The sequence below is a fragment of the Trachurus trachurus genome, assembly GCF_905171665.1.
Source record: "Trachurus trachurus genome assembly, chromosome: 22".
NCBI classification, from domain to species: domain Eukaryota; kingdom Metazoa; phylum Chordata; class Actinopteri; order Carangiformes; family Carangidae; genus Trachurus; species Trachurus trachurus.
This window is the reverse complement of record NC_139907.1, coordinates 5,427,148-5,449,317: the sequence shown is the minus strand read 5'-3', so window position 1 is coordinate 5,449,317 and position 22,170 is coordinate 5,427,148. Positions and strand designations below refer to the sequence as shown.

The following is a 22,170-nucleotide window of genomic DNA, read 5'->3' as shown; positions in this document are numbered from 1 at the left end:
TTGGACTGAGAAATAGTATGAGTATATTTTACAATGTCCTGACAATTTACAGCCCAAACTTTTAAGATCTCACTTTACACAATACTTCAATAAGATAATGTAAGTAATTTATAGGTGAAGCCCTTTTTAACCCATTTGTAGCAATATAGTGTTTAGTATTTTGTCGCCCTCTCACCTTCCACCTGAAACTCACTCCAAAACACTTTAAAAATTAATTTGTTTGTAACTCGTGGTGGCAATTTTAAATTCATAATCTCAAATCTTTTCACTTCTGTTTGTCCTGGCTTTAATTTAATTGATTTTGTTGTTCTGTTGCTTATGAACTGTATTTATTTGTTTGTTCTGATTGATTGTTCTAGTTTTATCTTGTGCTGTTATTGTTTTTTTATCAGCTCAATGTTTTTCTGAGGGATTTTCGACTTTAAATAAAGTTAAATAATCAAAGTTGTTTTACCCTCCGCAGGTGGGCGATGTTCACAGTTCTTTAAAATTGTCGTCCACGTGTTTGTTGCCATAAAAAACAAGGAATTCATCTTGCGCTTGCAGTCCTGTGTTACTTCTTTGATACATCTGATGAAAATGATAAATGACTGGATGTCTGTGAAACTAAAATCTACCACTGGACTAAATGTGCAGTAAGTTTAATAATTACACTGCAAAAACAAAAAATCTTACCAAGAATATTTGTCTTATTTCTAGTCAAAACAAATCAAATAATACTCAAAATAAGACTCGTCACATAAAAAGTAGCTTGTTTTTAGACACTTTTTACTTCTTTCAAGCATATTTTCACTTGAAATAAGTCGAAAAATCTGATAGTGGAGCAAGTTTTTCTTATTACAAGCACAAAATTCTTCCTTTCACTGGCAGATTTTTCTACTTATTTCAAGTGAAGGTTTGTTTGAAACAAGTGAAAATTATCTAAAAACAAGATCATTTTTAGGTGATGAGTCTTATTTTAAGTGGAAAGAGATTAGTTTTGACTAGAAATGAAACATTTTGACAAGAAATAAGACAAATATTCTCATAAGATTTAGATTTTTTGCAGTGTAAATCTTCCTCAGGAAGCTGGGAGGCAGCCTGTCCTCCTCACCTGGGCTGTTGTCCACCGTCAGGTTGCTGCTGTTGCTAGGCGAGTTGGAGAGGTCCGACACCACCACGCTGATGCCGGCCGTGGGGCTGAGGCTGCCGCCCCGCGACGACGACTCGCTGCTCTCCGAGCCCAGCGACGTGCTGGAGCGAGTGTCCGACGACTTCCTCAGCTTCCCTCTCAGGAAGAAGGTCCTCATCTTGCTCCGCCGGGCCTCGCCCCCCTCGTCGTCCTCGTAGTCCTCCTCGCCGCCCCCGTCGCTCGGCAACCGCTGCCGCACCCGGGTCAAGGAGCCGTACCCGCTGGGCTCGACGGCCGACTGGGAGTCCTCGTCGCTGGCTCTCTTCTTCCCCCTCATGCGCTCCTTCAGCTTGGTGAAGGTTGAGGCGCCCTTGTCCTTCATGACCAGGTCGAACATGCTGGCCGTCAGGTTGTCCCGCGTGAACTGGATGGTGACCTGGATGTCTCCTCGCTCCTTCTCCTTCTTGCCTGTTTTGGAGTTGAGTCTGTACCACCTGGAACAGAGAAAAAGACACATCCACATGATGGTTAAACAGCAATGATTCTGATTATTGGACTATCTCACAGTTGGAGCCATTTATGGAGCAGAAATGTAGATAATTTCTACTTCCAGCTTCCCTAATAAGAGGATTTTCTGCTTTTAAGTAAAAGTTTTGCCTAAATTTGAACTAAATTATACATTAAAGGCCTAAAATTCATCTATTGAACCTCTAACAGCTGCAGAAAACTAAAAGAACTAAAAAAAAAAACGGCCTAGTGCCATGTATAAACATTCTTTGTTATAGTACATTCACTACTAACTAAGCTATTCAAATAATACACATGTTCATAAATCAAACATGTACAGGTACAGTGAGTAGGGCGGCCGTGCCACTGTCATTTATAAACACACAAGACAGAGTTGTTTTAGAGGTAAATGCAGAGACTGCTTGCTGAAAAACTGTCCCTGAAGGCAACACGCATCAGCGGTTTTGCATGAATTTACCTCTAAAACAACTCTGTCTGGTAACGTTGTGTTATTATCTCATAGCGTGGTGAATGTGCAGGTCACAACTTGTCCACCAGAGCCTTTAGGAGTTGTTGGATTGTGTATTTGATGAGTTTGATGAGAGACAGGGGACCTGTACCGTTCACCTCCATTCACTCTTAAGAAATGAAATGTTGGTTTTACTTAACTGAGTTATGTCAACCGGTCCCACGAAACTGTGTTGTTTAAATAGGAAAAGCAATACACTATTAATGTGAATAATAGTTGTTGGATTGTGTATTTGATGAGTTTGATGAGGGACACCAAGAAATCCCATTAGCCTCCGTAGCGTAGCTCTGAGCAGCTCACTGCTCTGCTCCGCCGTTCTAAAAATAGCTTGCACTGACAAATAAAGGTAACTGCTATGATTATGGCAATGGGCCAATTTGCCAAAATATTGAATTATCCCCTTAAACATGTCCCATTGATTTCTAAAAAACAAAGCCCAAACAATTCAAAAGGCTGATTTAGGATTATTCTGTTATCAGGGAGAGTTCAGTGTTTCTCAGTGAAGAAACAGCAGCACAGTGACAAATTGAAGAGACACATTTAGAGCAGTTGAGCTTAAATAATGAGCCAACAGGGACGAAAAGTGTGATTTTGAAAACATGTCTGCTGCTCTGCTGAGTTTTTGTATTAAATTGCAAATTTACACATTTTTTCTTGTGATTTTTTTATATTCACAAAAACCTAAAAACCTAGTGTAAGACTGGTTTCATGAGAGCTTCACTTATTACTTCAGTTTGGAGTGGGGTCATGAAGTAATGTGAAAGACTGCATTGTCATCATGAATGGGGTTAAACTCTATGTGTGTGTGTGTGTGTGTGTGTGTGTGTGTGTGTGTGTGTGTGTGTGTGTGTGTGTGTGTGTGTGTGTGTGTGTGTGTGTGTGTGTCCTACTAATAACACAAAGCTGTGTGTGGCCGCCGGACATCCCACAATACCTTGAGGAGGCCTTTTGTTTTTGGGACCTTAAGCAGCAGCAACAACAGTGCAGTAAAACAATGGCTCATGTCTGATTTCATAGTGTGTGTCCTACATTAATGTGACAGTTTGACTGAGAGCCGGTCGGTCACACAGCGGCTCAACAGCAAAGACCTTTTTTTTTTTTTTTTTTTTACAGGACGGGTATCGAGCAGCAGCAGTTCTTCTTAGAAATGCTGTTTACCCCGTGGGTGGGTCGGCGCCAACAGCCTCACCTCACCCTGACTCATGGGAAAGTCTCATCTGCTCTGTTGTGACTGCAAGAAACACACACACACACACACCATATGAGTGAGAAAAATCCCCCAGTTAACATGTGTTTCTGACACTTGGTGCTGCCAACGGGAAGTTCTCCGCGCAGGGAGGATGACAGACAAATAGGCCCCGAAACCAAGACCTGCTTTTATTTTCTGGCTTCCTGTGCTGCTGAGCTATTTTCACCTCGCACCTCCACCACACTGCCTCTTTGTTGTTCGTGTATAATAGAATCAACTGTGAGGCTGAGAGACGTAAGTTTATCAATAGTTTTTTTGATTTTGTGCAGTTTTATATATAGTTTCACATGACACCCAGGCTCCAAATTGACTTTGAATGAAGCAGATTCACCAAAATATGACATAATATGCTGTTAAAAGTGAAAAACAATCACTATAAATGATCTAAAATACATAGAAATTACAAAAAAGCCAGAGGTCATGACTAAACTGAGTAATATACACATCATAAATGTCGCTGGTATCAGTGACAAGTTGAGGCACAATTACATGCAAATGTTTTAATCGCAGCTGGTGGTTGTGAAACTCGGATAAGACTACAGATATGTAAATGTAGAAGATGCAGAAATTATTGCACAAATATAGAACAGGATGTCAGAGAGTTTGAAAAGGTAAAAAGGTCTTGTTCAGTAGCGTCAAGTGTCACGTCGCCGAACGTCAAAAGTGAAAAATTACAAGAAACGGAGGTTTAAACAGAAAAGACGGGACATGAAAGCTTCGACATGAAAGAACAGACTGAGAAGAGGAAACCTATTGAGGTGCGAAAGGAACCTCACACAGTAACTGCTGCTATCTTAGACAACAGAGCTTTTCTTTCCCACCCTCCCCGCCGCAAGATCCCCTTCTTCTTGTAGTGTAAACCCACAGTATGACTGAGCAGAAACACAAGTCGCAGCCCAAAAAACTCGGTTCAATAAAAGCTGCAGCTGCTTTCTCTGCTCTGTGCTCGTTCCGTTTATCCCACACAGCGTTTGGACAGGAAACAAGAAACACTAGAAAGTACCTAAAACTGAAAAATAAACTCCTCTTAGCTTGGTTTGCAAAAAAAAGAAAAATCAGAAACTTCAATAACAGCTTGTTCACAGGCAGCAGCCATTACATTTTGAGTTTTAGCGACTGAGCATGCGACTGTTGGGGTGTTATCACACTCAAAGCCGTATATTATTTTTATATTCACACTCACATTCATACAAATAAAAAATAAAAAAGAGGACCTGTGCATGTGACCCAGCTACAGCTAAATTTGAACATAACATCTAATAGCACACTACAATAAGATGCTAATGTAATGATGCTAATGGCTTGCTGCACCACATTCACATTAACCTCATACTTTTAATGAAGCTGATAAAAAATGTACTTTTGGATAATTTTGTAATATATATTGGACAGAGATAAAGTTTTGTATATATATTTTAGTTATCTGAGTTGTTTTATATGGATTCAGGATTCTTGAGAGCTTCAGCTGTAAGTTGAGAAAATAATCAGTCAGACTTTTGGCTGCTTGTGTTGGAAAAAGGATGAAAAAGAGCTCAAGAATGGAAAAAAAAGCAAAACTTTGGATTCAGATGTTTGTCTGTTTGGAAACGTGGGAATAGAGACGAGTGGCTAAAATAGTGGTGTAATTGTGGGCTGCAGAGAAGAAAAAACACAAGTCATATAATTCACCGCACAGGCTGTTATGTAATAACTATCATCACCATCATCATCCTCCTCCTCCCACTGACCTCAAGTCCGGCCCCGACAAACATGAGGAGAATTCCAGAGAAAACAATCAAGTCAACAAACCAACTCCTTCAATTACAACTGTCTGAGAGACTCAGAAACAAGAAGCAGGTGGAGCTGCAGCTTTTTATAGCCGCATGAAAAACAAAAAACACATCAACATCTCACAAAAGGACAGTGGGAATGTGCCACACGAGCTCACGCGGGGAGTGTTAAGTAGCTTTCATTAATAAAATCCAGATACCATTCACACAATAGGAGGAGGAGGAGGAGGAGGAGCAACACACAAGTGCAACCTGTGGGAAATAATCCAGGTAATCCGGGTGAGTTCATCAAATCAAATCCTGTTAGCAGATTAGAAGTGAAGCAGTGTGTAGAGTAGACACACCTTTAAAGGGATAGTTCAACATTTTGGCAAATTGCCACCCATTGCCATAATCCCTATAGTCATAGCAGTAGGTTCGTTACCTTTATTTGTCGGTGCAAGCTATTTTTAGAACGGCGGAGAAGAGCCGCGAGCTGCTCAGAGCTACGCTACGGAGGCTCATGGGATTTCTTGGTTTCCCTCATCAAACTCATCAAATACACAATCCAACAACTCCACAACGCTCTGGTGGACAAGTTGTGACCTGCACATTCACCACACTATGAGATAATAATGTAACTCTGTAACTTTCTCAGACTGCTTGCTGAGAAACTTCATGTATTTCCCTCTAAAACAACTCTGTCTGGTAACGTTCTGTTATTATCTCATAGCGTGGTGAATGTGCAGGTCACAACTTGTCCACCAGAGCGTTGTGGAGTTGTTGGATTGTGTATTTGATGAGTTTGATGAGAGAAACCAAGAAATCCCATTAGCCTCCGTAGCGTAGCTCTGAGCAGCTCACGGCTCTGCTCCGCCATTCTAAAAATAGCTTGCACCGACAAATAAAGGTAACGAACCTACCGCTATGACTACAGCGATTACGGCAATGGGCCAATTTGCCAAAATGTCAAACTATCCCTTTAAACCTGCCTGTTTTCATTTTGTAAAGAGCAGCACAGATTCTTTTTTGTTTTTTTTCTGTCTCTAGGTTCCTCCTCTGACTAAAACTGGACACCGGCGCTGCTGTAGGCGTGGACTCGAGTTTCACATCGATGCTCCAACAATAGTAGCTGCCCGTCCTCCTCCCGACACGGCGGCCAACACCCTGCGGCCAAGGTGGAGCTCACATTCCAAACACAGCAGCGGGATGGGGGGGGGGTTATGGCTCTGTGAGGGTTTTCCTCTGCAGACGTCAACGCTGCTACTACTGCCACCGTCATCATTGATTTCAGGATGCTCTGCTCACCTGCCAGCAAGAAAAACCTGCATTGGTCTATCAGATTTTTGTGTTTTTTTAGTTGTTGTTTTTTTGTCGACTGAATTCTATCAGAGCAGCTGCTATAAAACAATAGAGGGGGGGGAAGAACAACAACTTCTGCTGAGCGAAAACATTTCAAGAGTTATTTCCGTGATACGCTTGGCCGACCGTCTTGTGTTTTTGAAGACGATGCAAAAACAAGTTATATAGAGGGTTCATCTACGCACGTGTGCAGCCCGGGCTTGTGGGGGTCGTGTAACGCATGAATAAGTCTGACAACAACAAAAAAAAGTGAACGTAACACACACGAGGGCTAAATACAGAAACTGCAACAGCGAAGAAATCAGCAGCAGCAGCAGAAGGCAGCAGCAGCAGCAGCCTACATTTTAAAACCCACGTAGTGAGGCAGAGAGAGCACAGTCTGTAACAGAGGAGGACCCAGTTTCCCCAAAGCATCGTCCCACACAGACGCCTGGGCCGCTGTCATGACTGTACTGCACTTTGAGTTATAAACATCCACCGGTGACAGACAGTGAACAAAAAATCGTCAAAACCAAAATGTTCTGGCTGCTCTTTTGGAATTTGCAGGAGTCTGTACATATTTTCTTTTCTCTTTTTTTTAATCATTTTCATAAACAATCCCATTCCTGAGCTGCAGAGCATAGCAGCGTATCTGCTTCCTCATCTCGCGAAAACAGGAAATCACAACACTCCACCCCGTCCCAGTGTGACACCATCTCCTCATCTCAGGCCTGCTCCCTGATCCACGGAGGATTAGGCACTAGGCAGACACTGTAGGAAGGTTTTCTCCTCCGTGGGCCTCAGCTTACAGAGTACAATATACAGTATACATCTACTGGAAACCAGCGGTAACGGCAGGACCGGGGCTGCAATTACAAGACAAGTAGGCTATCAACCTATTTTATCCTGCAATGTTCTGAGTCTCTGAGGGGATTTGTGAGTCTGAGCCAGAGACACAAGAGACTCGAGTAAAACTGGAGCCGAGGGCAAAGGATCTGTGTCAGTTCTGTGGAACTTAACACTTTACTCAACAAATATATTGGTATTTAAGGTTACACTGGTCTGAGAGCCACTTTCCCTTCAGCAGAGAGGTCAGAGGTCACAGTCTTCACCACTGGACATGCAGCAGCTGTGAGGCACTCGTTTAACAGGTATCATGGTCACTATCTTACAGTAGTTTTGCATGTTAGCATGACGACTTAGCCCTAAACACAAACAAAAGCTGAGGCAGATGGGGATTGTTTTGCAGGTGATGAGCTGTGATGCTCCCAGTGCAGTGATCTAAAACAAATTCAACTTGGATCAAAACATGCACAGAGCCACAATCTAGATTCTTTACCAGTCAGGCATAGAAAAATAAAAACACAGACTGTCTCAGTGATAATCTGATTGAATCTGATCACAATCTGTCTGCAGATTTTAGGAGCAGTTAAGAAAATATCAAAGTAATAATATGTTGATTTAAAACACTGATCCACACACGTCATTTCATATGAATGTAGCTAGCTATGCAGGAAGACGACGTCCTCATACTGCAAACAGCGTGGCCACAAGAATCCAAAGATAGGTTTGACCCACAAACACAAACATTAGTATTTAATAAACTGAAATGTGTTTTTAGTCGGGCTGAGCAGACACTCCATGACGGCTCCTGCTGCCAATTTAACATGCCAAGTGTGCAGAATCCACGTTACTCGTAACTTAAAGGGACAACAAGGAGTTTGTGTCATAAAAAAGTCTCACATTTATGTGGATAAATCTACGTTACCCATTTACTCAATAAATATATCGTTTTGTCTCTATCGTTATTTTGTTATTTTAATTAATGGCGGAAACGCTGGGCAAGCCGACCAGCGTTTCCTTACGGACGCTGTCCGGCGGGTCATGAGAATAACGCCGCCAAATTGCCGTTTATGGTCGGAACTACGACAGTATCTGATCGTCTTCGAACCTCTGACTTTACTTCTTGATGAATGAAAACATTCTTGGCAAGATGTCCGTCTTGCGCCGATCCAAGAATTTCACCGTGCACGCGGAGGCTCATGGTAAATGTAGTATGAAAACACTTTGCTTTCCAAAACTCCTCGTTGTCCCTTTAAAGGTGAACTATGCAAGTCTGCTCGCTTTTCTGCTGTGTTGCTAACCCTCCTCTGGGCCATGTGCATTTGTTTACAACAAAGCCGATAAGAAAGCAACCCATGGAGCGGTGGATAACATGTATATTTGTGTAGTCTTATCTGTCATAAACAAGAGATTATGGGTTACGGGGCACGTTTGTGTGGCGGGTCGGAGGCTCTGATCTTACAAGGTTGGTTTTCAGCCAAGAGACGCGAGGTGGAAGGCAGAGAGCCTCCATTCTCCCTGGAACTAGTTACAAGTCAGTTATTTAACCAGCACTAGGACTCTGGAGCTGGTTAATGAAGGTAAAAATGTAGCATAGTTATGGTAAAAATCCTGCATCGTTCCTCTTTAAGTCGCCACGACAGGGAAAGATGCTCAACAACAACAACAGCGATTCAACAGGAAAACGGCGCCGTTTCATCTGAGCTACCAAACCAAGAAAGTGGACACTTCCTGTCACATCATCGCTCTCTGTGAATTAGGCCAACAGCTCCTCCAGGAGCATTGTGGGTAAAGGCTGGTGCCGTGGCCTGGATTCCTGCCTCCTCAGCAGAACCAGCAGACGGGGCTGCTGCGAGTCCCAGACCACATTCCACATCTGGATGCGATGAGCTCTATAACCTCACCGTCATGCTTTCACACAACCCTGCACTGTGTCTAAAGAACAAACCACACATCATCATCAGGGAGAGAGGGGGTGGGGGGGGTGGGGGGCAGTTTACTGGAGCAGAACTCACCAAGTCCATACGTTGATTGAGGTCTGCAACACAGTTAATTACAGTTTCTACCTGAAGCCTATGGGCCTGTTTTGTTGGGATATAACAAATATCATGATGAATGGATGATGAGAAAAGTTTATGATCTCACAATGTGATCACAGGGAAAATATCCTGTCAGCGTAACAACTCGTCTATTTTTCATGAGCACGGCAAAATATGTGACGAGTTGTTACGCTGACAGGATATTTTCCCTGTGATCACATTGTGAGATCATAAACTTTTCTCATGAAGCTTCCATGACGAGATTATAAAGCAATTTTCAGACACCGAAAATACCTGATAATAAATATTACGTACTCATTACTGTCATGTTGTTGCAGGGCTGAACGTTTAGATTGGTTAGGTGGGTCATGGTTGTTGTTTACCCAACAGTGAAATGAGTCAGCGAGCAAAAGTAGATCAGCAGCATCCTGAGGAACAAGGCGGCAACAAACAATCAACTTTCTATTGGATGTTACTTCTTATTCTCCAGCTCCAAGGCCATGCAGCTAGCTCCTGCAGATCCCTGTGAACACCGTGTCCAAATGCTTCTGTCAGCAAAAAGCAGCAAAACCAGGCCAACGACAGACTGTGAATGCACCGTAGGTCTCTGTCTGAGCAGCAGATAAACCTCCTAAATGACGAGTCAATCTAAAGTTAAATCAGACTAGAAGTATTGAATATAGACTCAACACATCAATAATACATAATACATATGTGATGTGCCCTGAGATGTTAGTTGCATTACAATTTGTTGAAAATAAACAGATACAAACAAGGTAAGCATTAAAGGGATAGTTCAACATTTTTGGCAAATTCACCCATTGCCATAATCCCTATCGTCATAGCAGTAGGTTCATTACCTTTAATTATCGGTGCATGTTGTTTTGAGATCTGCAGGGCAGAGACGTGAGCTGCTCAGTGAACACAATGGAGGTGAATGGTACAGGTCCCCTGTCCCTCATCAAACTCATCAAATACACAATCCAACAACTCCAAAACGCTCTGGTGGACAAGTTGTGACCTGCACATTCACCACGCTATGAGATAATCATGTGTAGTTATGTAACATTACAACACATGAAGCAAATACTCTGAACTACTTGCTTTTGAAATCTCTCCGCCCAGCAGCTGTGTCTGGAATGTAGTTCTGGCTGCATTTGTCTCTTAAACAACTCTGTCTCGTAATGTTACATAATTATATCATAGCGTGGTGAATGTGCAGGTCACAACTTGTCCACCAGAGCGTTTTGGAGTTGTTGGATTGTGTATTTGATGAGTTTGATGAGGGACAGGGGACTACTGTATGTACCGTTACCTGAGCAGCTTGCGCCTCTGCCCCGCCGATCTCAAAACAACATGCACCGACAATTAAAGATAATTAACCTACCTCTATGACTATAGGGATTATGGCAATGGGTGAATTTGCCAAAATGTTGAACTATCCCTTAAACAGATGAAGAGGTGGTCCAGGTGTTGCTAGTATCCTCTTATGAGTCACTTGATATGCTCACTTACTAAACCAATCATTTCTGCTAAGTGGCTACTGTATCATCCCATGGTGTTTGCCTTGCTTCAGTTAGCATCTAGGCTAGCCGCTTGGAGCTAAGAGAAACACAGAGTGCCCACAGGAGCAGACCGAGACAAAGGCAGTTCAGGCTGCTGTGTCACAGTGACCTAGATTTGGAAACGAGTGTGTGTGTGTGCCTCTTCGGGCCGTTGTGGTTTGCTAATAGCGCTGGTGGAAAGGTATTTACCTTAAGTCCTCACCTCAGTGTACCTTTCAGATGTGTGATGCAACAACACACACCTCTACATGACTCAGTATATATAGCAAAACGGTGTAAACGCTGACTGAAGTTAACCTGATAGATAGATTCCCCCACACAGGATGACTGGTCAGGTTGTGCCGTTATGTAACAGTATTATAAAATGTCCATTAGACTACACTCTCTCTCTCTCTCTGTCTCTCTTGGCTGCAGCCACTGAAAGTCTGTTGGCTGATAGCAGAGGATTTTTCTAGATGTACATCACACACACACACACACACACACACACACACACACACACACACACACACACACACACACCCTCGCAGTCCTTCTGCTTCACTCAGCAGATGGAGGTTCAGCTCTGAGTCCTGCCTCAGTATCGCTCAGGCCTTACACAACAACATCACAGCTTCGGTTTCTATGGGCAGACAACATGACAGGAGATACAAAAAGACAACAAGACAAAAAATAGAAAAGAACAGGCTGTGAGATTTTTTTTACATCTAACCTCATGATATGAAAAATCCAGTGCAGCAGAAAAGAGCTACGTACATTTTTTAATTAATCCTCACGGGAAGCAACTTGATTATGAAGGAAACTGTAGGAAAAGGTTAACACTCAGCTAAAAAAGCATTGGGAAATTAATTAATATTTTGCTCGTATCATGATGGGATGGTTGCTATGCATGCTAATCTCACTGTGCTTTTTGTACTGTAGCTTCCTCCTGACAGAGAGAGACCCTTCAGGGGGAATTCACCATAACGCCCACCTTACCAGGAATCTGCTCTACTCTAGTTCAACATGCAAATTCATCACGGTCACTGCTTCCTCTCCCAGAACACGACAGCTGTCTTTTTGACTTCATCTGATGCAGCAATTGATGATCATCAAGAAGATCATCAGACATGTTGGGACATGTTTCAAATCAAGCATCCATGTGTTTGTTTTGCTGTTGCTGCTCATTTGTTTGGCTAAACTGTGCCAGAAAAGACTTGTATGTCGTCATTCACAAAGGTACAACAAGTCATGATAATATTCAATAAACTGTTAGGTTTGGAAAATGTCACAAAGTAGGAAAAACTGCCTTCACATTTGTGCAGCCATCTGTAGATAGTCACTCCAAATTGCTCAAAGAACAATCAACAAAGAAAAATGTCATTGTTGTTACATCATAAAAAAATCCAGAAAAGCAGCAACTCCCCACAGCGTGAAATGGCCAATGTTTGGATTTTTAGGAACAGGAATGATTTACCAATTATCTCAAATGTTTTTTTCTTTTTTTGTCAAATCATTTCTGCAAGGAGAAAGTCACTGTTTTAAGTTTAAACAGGCCTCAAGTCTGAGCTAGCTCCGCAGAAATGCTATAATTTGTATTTGAAGACCAACTGTTGGTTTTAATAGTGGTAATAATAGTAGGAATAGCGAAGAACCTAACACAGTGTTTTTCAACCTTGGGGTCGGGACCCTACGTGGGGTCGCCTGGAATTCAAATGGGGTCACCTGAAATGTCTAGTAATTAAAAAATTACTGATAAAAATAATCTTTTAACTAATTATTACTCTTTTTAATTATGATTAAAAACACCACACACAATCTTAAACAAGTGTTTTCTATTCTTTCACTTTTTCATATATAAATCGAGTTCAAATAAAATGCAGCATATAAAAATATCTGAGCTCACACATGATTGACGGCCACGATCACGACTGCATGTGATCAGGGGTCGCCAGAAATCTGTGATGTCAAATTGGGGTCACGAGCCAAAAAAGGTTGGGAACCACTGACCTAACATAGCCTACAGGTCACACCTGGAGGCAGTTAGCCAGTTAGCCAACATTTTTATGTTTTTGGTTTGGGAGAGGCTGATGACAGTTGGTCCAACTCAAAAGCCTCAAGTCCAGGTGAAGTTATCAGTCTATTAAGTGATTAGGTGACTGGCAAATTGGTCTTCACTGTATTTTATACAATCAAAGGATCGTTTTAGTCATTTTCCAACCAAAACAACTTACAAACATAAATTGAATAGCATCACTTTGTAGCCGACACACCACAACTTAAGACTGAACTAGTAGTTGATCAATCCATGTTAAATCCATCTGTACCACATAATAAGCCAATCCCAGCTGACATACAGTAAGGCAGGGGGAGGACAGACCTAAATCAAGCCGCCAGTCCTGCAGATTCATTGAAAATTGAAATACTCATAACTTTCAGCTGTAGGCTACATCGTATTAAAGTTAAAGTCAAACTGCAAGGTTTTCATTTTTCTTTTTCTTTTTAAGTCTAAATTTGTCACCTGGGACTTTTTTTTAACTATCTCGGCCTGTTACAACCTCCTCCTACGACGTAACCACAGCCACATTTTAAACCTGCTCTTTCATTTCCAGCGACTGTGACGGGAACATGCTGATTCAGAAGTACGCTGTATGGAAACTTGATGAATCCTGGAGAGAATAAAAATCAGTCAGAGGTTCAGAAGAAAAGGACCTGCCATGTCTCCGTTGTAGCTGAAATCTACGACCTGCGAGCACTACATCACCGTGAAGCCTCCACCTCCCCTAAAGGCCTTTAGAAATATTAGAAATTGTAAACTCAAAGAGTCTTGGCAGAGCTCTGGCCCCTCACACGCCTCGGCCCTCGACCTCTGCAGTAATATACGTGACACTGCTGTCACAGAAAACCCCAGTGACTGCAGTTTATTGTGCGTTTTTTTAAATGAAAGATCATCTGTGTGTGAAGTGACTTTGTTTCTCCTCGTTTTCTTCCCTCAGTCTCACCTCAGCTGCTTTATTGATCGCACTTATTCTTTTCTGCGTTTTTTCCTATTATCAGATTTTACTGCCTCCATCCATCACTCCTCCTCCTCCTCCTCCTCTTCTTCCTTTATCACCATGCAAATAAAGCCTGTCTTAAACAAAATGAGAACCTTCAACAACTCATTATTACTCAGCCACAAGATAACACAAATCACGAAGCTTCACTTAGGAGAGAGTGCTGCTGCTGCTGCTGCTGCTGCTGTGAAAAGCCCAAAAACCACCAATCATCCTAAAGTGAAAATGCACCACAACATTACAACTGTGTGGTCATGTGCTGTTTTGTCTCCATCCGGTTCACAGCCTGTAAATAAGGAAGAAGAACGATCTCATTGTCTCAGGCTCCTTATCTTGGATGTTTTACTTAGAAATGTTAAAATCACATTTCAGTCTAATTCGGTGTCTGCGGCACATTCTGTGCTGCTGTCTCGTGTTGTTTGTCACTTGTAGTTATTTCTGACTTGCTTGAACAGGACGCTTTGGAAAAAGATATTTTTAATCTGAATGAAGATTTATTGCTGAGTCATGACTATGTCTGATTGTACACTGGACTTGAATGCTTTGTTTACATCGCACGTCACTGCATTTCACATGCAAAGTAGTCAAATTGATGACGATGTTAACTCCGTGCAAGCACCACTTATTTGTTTTTTTCTTCTTGGGCTTTCAACCATATCACACACAGACATCATCATACGGTAGGTTAACTTTTTGGAAGCTCAAACTTTCCATGATTCAAAGATCGACTCATCCACATTGGCTTTTCAAAGTGTGATACTGTTGAAAGCTTCACAATAAGTGAATAAGAGGACCTTTAGTTGTCAATGGCAGCTCCCAGTGTCAAGAAATCAACTCAAATCAAACTAGTGTTTGTCCTGTTGGGCATTACATCAGATAAAACTCCTCTTCCTGATTAAAAATGTCATAATATGACTTTGGACAACAGAGTTTTTGTAAATAAATGTGATCATATCATAAAAATATGATTCCACTATGACTAAATGTCACAGTGTTGAACTCCAAACGCTCCCGTTTACTGGAGACTCACTGTCCCGTGGAGCTTTGATCATTTCTCTTTTCTCATTGCACAAGTTTGTTCAGCACTGTGTTGGTCATATCCTGTTGTGCTCATGTGTTTTATTTGGTTCTTCAATTCAAAGAAGACATTTCCATTTTACGCATGATAATAATAATAAAATAGAGTCAGTGCGTTCCTTTAAGTCTTAATTCTCTGGTCTATTACTGTATGTCTTCATTCACTTAATGCCATATTTAATTTAGGTTTTAATCCTTGTTATATTGAAAAACTTTAATGCTTAACTAAAACACTTGAGAAGGTTGATGTTGGCAAGTTCTGTAGAAAACACTTTAAAGTCATGCCAAAAATATTATATTATAATGGTTTGGTTGGTTTGACCAGACCAGCAGGTTAGCTAAAGACGGGCCTATGTTGGGAAACTTTAAAAATAGATATTATTGTATGAGAAACATCACTGTCAGGTCACAAACATCTTCCCACCGACAACAGTTGAATAACAATTCCCTAAATCTAATATAATGTTAGACTTGAGGAGTCTGTTCCTGTAATCTGATTAACAATATTGAATCTGTTTTCCATTTGTTTACAACTCTGAAACATGAAAATCTGCAATGATCTGATGTCACATAAAACCTTGACTTCGCAATCAAAAATCAGAGTTTATTGGGAAATTAAATTGCGAGTGGATATCCTGGAGCTTTTGTTTTGAAATGATCTGACTGGTTATATTCATATACAGCAAGTCAACCACTGTAAATGTACTATTTAATTCTGTTTGAGTGATGTCTGCTAAAAACTATAGAGCTTACCGGCTGGTTCATGTAATTTTATTTTAAATATAAGAACCAGTGGGCTTGTGGCTGAGTGTAGAGAAGTTAATATTAAACTTTTACTATTCCTTTACTATATTATACTTTAGCTTAAGCATCAAGTAGCATGGAAACAGCTGTGCCCGGAGTGTGTGAAGTGTTGCTGACAGTTTTAATGAATACCACGTGGAGACAATGAATGTAACAGGGCGCCGAACTGCTGACACATCACCACCACCACCACCACACGGCCGACTCTAACCTTCAAGTGACCACCAGCTCCAACAAGGGGCCGATTGGAGGAGACTGGTTCCCCTTTCATCTCATATTCATGCAGCGGGTTATAGGCTGCGTGAGTGAGAGCACGGTCAGGTGGACGACCGGTGGTGGTGCTGGTCGACGTCTATCAAACTGCCATAAAAGGCCACAGAAACTTGACTGTGCTCAGTCAACAGGAAAATGAAGGAGGATGTTTGAGATCATGTACAGTACTGACTCTGAGTATCACTGTGGGGATTAGGGATAAATCCACCTGAAAATTAACTTCAAGTTAAAGGGATAGTTCAACATTTTGGCAAATTGGCCCATATATTATGGCCATAATCCCTATAGTTTTAGGAGTAGGTTCATTATCTTTATTTGTCGGTGCAAGCTATTTTTAGAACGGCGGAGCAGAGCCGTGAGCTGCTCAGAGCTACACTATGGAGGGTCATGGGATGTCTTGGTTTCCCTCATCAAACTCATCAAATACACAGTCCAACAACTCCAAAACGCTCTGGTGTTGTGACCTGCACATTCACCATGCTATGAGATAATAACAGAAAGTTACGAGACAGAGTAGTTTCAGAGGCAAATTCATGCAAAACCACTGATGCGCGCGACAGTTTTTCAGCAAGCAGTCTCTGTATTTACCTCTAAAACAACTCTGTCTTGTAACGTAACGTAAAGCTTGCACCGACAAATAAAGGTAACGAACCTACCGCTATGACTATAGCGATTATGGCAATGGGCCAATTTGCCAAAATGTTGAACTATCCCTTTAAGTTTCAGGAGATCAGATCAGATGTAGTTGGAGAAAAAAAAAGTAATTTAGCTTCTGGCACAATTGTCAGAGTGAATATAAACAAAGTGCCATCGCGTGTCATCATGGTCTGATGGCAGGAAATGGTTTTGCTATCTAACTCACCAGCAACAAATGAAAAAGCATCCTTCTGGAGTCACAGTTTTCCACCAATAAACATCCAAAAAAAAGCTGGAAGTCCATTTTTTCTCCTGACAGCAGCCTCGGTTGACCATCATGCATTGCTGCCACCAGAAATGTTTGAGTTATCAGTGCAAATTTGTGCACCACAAGCCAACAGATGAGTGCAACAACTTCACAGTTTACTGGGAGGTGTTGAAAGGAATCTTGGGTAGTTTAAGACACGACCATTAAGATAGTGTATAAACACAAAAAGTTGTGCATGAATACTGTTCATTTCTGTCTTCTTGTGTCACAGGGAGCAACAGTTATCTGATTGCGTGGAAAAGTATATGCTTCTTTACATCCGAGACCCTCATGTGTGCTCCGTCCAGTCGGTGGGCTTATTGTTTCTGTAAAACAACATGTTATTCTAAAAATACCTCGGAGCTTTCGGATCATGAAACTGTTAGATAATCCCTGGAATTGGGACAGGCATTAATCCCCCTTCTGCTGTACGTCATGCGATCGGCTAACTGGGAAATAACATCTTAAGAACCCACAACAATACAACCACAACACCAAAACACCTAATGAGGGGGGAAACCAGAAGAGGAGGAGGAAGGAGGAAGGAGGGGTTGGACATGGTTGGCTTTCTAGAAGGTCTGGCTCTGGGGAAGCCTTCAGCCTTTTAGTGTTGGATGTGTAGTGGCCAGAGTTTAGTTTGGTAGCCCAGTGTGTGTGTGTGGGAGGAGGGAGGGTGTGTCTGCAGGGCCCTGATGCAGCATCACAGAACTGACAGTTGTGTTTATGTCCAAGAACAAACTGTATGGCAACTACACAGGACAGGAACACCTTGATGATGAGTTCACTGAACATGGGAAAACAGACTAAAACAGAGGGGAGTGCAGCTTTAGGTCAGTATAGTAGCTTCATCTGCATGTTGTAGCCTAATCACATACACACATACACACACATGGGGGGGTTTTTTGGACATGCACAAGCAGCTGAACTTACTCGTTTTTCGTGCATCTACTCTCGCTGAACAGCTTCTCCAGCGGGATCACCGCCTGCCCCAGGAACACGTCCGGTCCTATGAGCGCCCGGTGCATCACGGTGAGGACCAGGTCGTTGGCCCCCCCCACCGGGTGTCCTCCTCCTCCTCCTCCTCCGCCGCACCGCCCGTCCCTGTCCCTGTCCCTGTCCAGCGCGCCGGGCTGCAGCTCGAAGGAGCACTCCTCCCTCCAGTCCGGCTCGGTGCTCTTCTCCGCCACGCAGGTCGAGTACTTCTCCTTCCCCAGCTGGATGATGGTGTACGCGTCGCTGGTGCCGTGCTTGCCCTTGCCCCGTAAGCCCCTGCCCCTCAGCACCGTCACCTGGACGTGTGTCGGTTCCCATCTCAGGTCCCCCTCCTCCACTGTTAACGTGGACATGTCCCCCTAAAAACCCACCAACCAGACAGACAGACCGACCGACCTGCCGCTCACGCCGAGACGAGGCGAGGCAAACCGGGGGAGAGGTGTCGCCGCTGTCCGCCGCTTCCTCCCTTAGCTCTGGCTGCGCACAGTCACATCAGCTCCGGGTCGGCGGGCGGTGCCGCATTATGGCTGTCTGTGTCTGTGTCTGTTGTCTGTTGTTGTCTCTGCAAAGTTGCCGTGGTTGCCGGTAGTTTAGTCTCGCAGCAGTCAGTGCGCTGTGCTGTGCTCTGCTCTGCGGCAGCGGCAGCAGCCTGAGCCTGCCTGTCTCTCCTCCTGCTGCCGTACGGGCCTCTCCTCTCCTCTCTGCGGGCAGCGACGTCACGCCTCTATCCTCCTTCTTCTTCTGCAGGACGAGGAAGTTGAACGCCGACACTGCTGCTGCTGCTGCTGCACATGGCTGCGTGCGTGCGTGCCGTGCGCGTGTGCGTGCGTGCGTCTGTGCGTGCGCGGAGACTCTGGCTACAATACAAACACGCGCCTGTGCAGGAATGTGGGGTGTAACTAACATCACATCTGTTATTCGACCAAACCACATCCACATCCACTCCTCCTGAAGAATGTAACATCCGTCTGTATTAGTCTGTGATGACTGACACCGTGATAAGGCCTCAGCACTTACAAGATGTAAAAACACACTTTGATCAACACCACATAAAAAGCAAAAGAGGTTTCTTACATTACAAGTCTTACAACACTTCAGTTGAACATCATAACAGCTGTTACAAGGCTGCATTTCAAAATAAACTTCAACTAAGACTGTTGTTTACTACCAGTCAGAGCAGGTGACTGGCTGCCTCCATTCCCACAGTGCTGCTGCCCCAGATAATTTCAATTAATCCATAATCCTTTGATAATCAATTGATTGTTTGGTGCATTATGTCATTAAATTGTGAAAAATGCCAATAATTCCCACTGAAGCCCATGTTAGCATATCCAAATCTCTTCTGTGTGAAACCTGAGCAGCACAGCACTGAACAAGCAGGTGATTTGTCTTGAAAATGAGAAGAATGGTTTGACAAACTAGAGCCAACTAAAGGTCCACTTACTGACTTTCAACGCCACTACATGATCTTCATCAATGATGTTTGTAGCTTCAAATCGGCTGCATGTATTGATGGAAAAACAAATTTTCCTCACAGTTAGGCGTTGTATTGACACAACGACCACAACCACAATCCAAGGTCCACTTACTAGCTTTTGACTGTATGGCATGGTCTTCATCAGCTGTTTTTGAAACTTTATATTTCATTTAAGTTCAATTTTTATCCTGTTCCACAGATGATCATGACCTTTGACATCCAGGATCCATCACCAGAGAGGTTAATATGCTACACATTTCCAAATTGTTTACTCATTAGTGTTGCATTGAGCACCACAACTCTTTTTCATGCAATGTGTTGCTTCATGTTTATGTAGTTTCACCTGCAGTGCTCACAGGTTAGCCTGCACAATAATCTTTGATGTGAATTAAGAGGCTGGATGTCCAGTGACATACAGCTTCTTATAGCTCTGAGGTCGGGCTGTCTCCGACGGAGGAATTAGTTGCCGTTTCTGGTGTCTTTCTATTTTCTCCGTCTCAGTTCACATTGGTGCTTCTTTATCTAAAAGCTGAAATGGCAAAAGGCAAAACAAACGTGGCGGTAAAACAGAAAGGTTTCTGGTCGCTCTGGTCCTTGAACAAACACCGTCTGTCATCGGGAATTTACCTGCTGACCTAGAATAACTTATATGAAGTCATCTCTCTCACCTCTCATTTCCTTTGCACTCAAACTTCATGCACCTGCAAAACGTCGTTGTTGTGGCACCGGTGCAATTCGAAACTGAACACTGTGGCACTTCTACTCTCGATCAACTTGAACAAGACTCATTTGGACACAGCTTCGGTGAAATGCATCGAATGGATAAATATAAAACTCAAACAAACTGATTTGGTACCGTATCAGTCATCATGACTCCAGTGGTTTTGGTAAATGGGGTTTTCCATGCTATAGGCTACCTTACAGGAGTGGGACTCACCACACACCAGAACAATGTTATCAGAATACTATTTGATATCATGTGTTGAGGTGTCAGAATCTACACCAGGGGCGGCCATGTTGGATCAGTGCATCCCAGACTGTAAGTAAGTACACACCAGATTGGACCTGTAACAGCTACTGTATAAGGTGTAAATTAAAAATCAAAGAGCATTGTGGTGGAATGAATCTGTGACGTCTATAACACCAGGCACCGTTTTATTAGTCAGCGCTGTGGGCAGGATTTTCCAAAGTAAAAGCATCAAAAGGTCGAGACATTCATTCAACCACAGACCCACGAGATAAACTGTGAAACCAGATATTTTTGGCACATCCTGTCAGTTTTTTTCACTCCATCAGACCTTTAACATACATGACATGACTACAGATTATAGCATATTTTAAGATTTAAGAAGAAATAGTTTAAGTCAACTTTGCTGCATTTATGTAAAAGAACAGATGTGACAGTTTCTGTTCAAACTAACTTCTGTGTCAGTGCTGCCTTATGTTTGCTGCTTGTTTTAATTGCTTTTTCAGTGTCCTTGTGTTTCTCTGTGTCATTTGTCAAGCTGTTTGCCATCGTCGACTATAAACTTGTGCCAGCAAAGTCTTTTTTTTTTTTTTGTTGGTGTTTGTTCTTAATGGCTTCTTTTGTTGCATCCTCGTCTCCTTCCTCCTTGTTTTGTTTTTGTCCCCAGTTTGCGTCTCACTAGCTGTCATGGTGGAGAACAACTCGCTCCCAGCTGACTTGACTCCTTCACTCTGTCTGAATTTATTTGACCCGCTGCTGTGAGAGGCCTCCAAGGGCCCGGGGGGGTGGGGTGGGGTGGGGGGTAGGGTGCACTTACATCGTCTGCCCGGGAGTGAGTGATGCGAGGACCGGGGCTCGGCTTAATGTTGCTGCTGGTGTTGGTGATATAACGCTGCACCGTGCCGCACACAGCTTATTACGTATCAATCAATCAATAAATAGTGAGGAATTTGTCACTACTTGACCTGAGGAGTGTGGCCGGTCTCTGCTGTATACCCATACATCACATCCCAGTCTATTTACTGAGACACATCCTAAGAGATTCTTCATTTACTATTGATTTAAAGTATTTTTTTGGTTGGTTTATAAAAAGAAATTGCGCTTATGTCCAATATCCTACCATCTGTACATGATCCTGAAACAGACAACGTGCATGTTCGGAAGCAATGCAGCAGCTTTTAAGCAGTTAAATGGTTGCCACAATTTCTTAAAGACGCTATGCTATTAGGTACCAAATATATTTACTGGTTAACAGGTGGAATACACTGATGCTATGGAGCTTAAAAACAATATATTTTTGCAGACTGTAAAGATTAGACTGTATATATTAGGTTACATAAGGGAAAAAGCAGTCCTAGTCCTAGCTGCTGATATGATACAATACTATACCATATGATACAATAAGATATGACATCCAACACACAACTCAACATGATACAACATAATAAAATATGATACAACATAATGTGATTTCATATGATAAGCTAAGAAATTGAATTGTAAAATGTAACTTTCAGTTCCCATGCTACAGGATCAGACAAAAGACCATATTACTAAATAAATTAATCAACCTGTATTAAAAAAAGAAAATAAAAGTCAAACTGACAAATTGTGCAGATAAAACATATTAAAACTTGGAAAGCAAGACTACCGGTGCTTAGGTTATCTT

At 42.5% G+C, this 22,170-nt stretch overlaps 1 protein-coding gene across 1 annotated transcript in view; it reads right to left on the bottom strand.

Moving 5' to 3' along the window:
- The window catches only part of rab11fip5a (RAB11 family interacting protein 5a (class I)), a gene marked incomplete at its 5' end in the record, with an annotated part of 31,013 nt that extends 12,603 nt beyond the window's left edge, over positions 1-18,410 (bottom strand). Inside the window, 2 exons of the mRNA XM_083998745.1 lie at positions 1,094-1,605; positions 17,995-18,410. Coding sequence (XP_083854871.1) covers positions 1,094-1,605; positions 17,995-18,410 — 928 coding nt within the window. The remainder of the gene's footprint in view (positions 1-1,093; positions 1,606-17,994) is intronic.
- Positions 18,411-22,170: the final 3,760 nt, after the last annotated feature.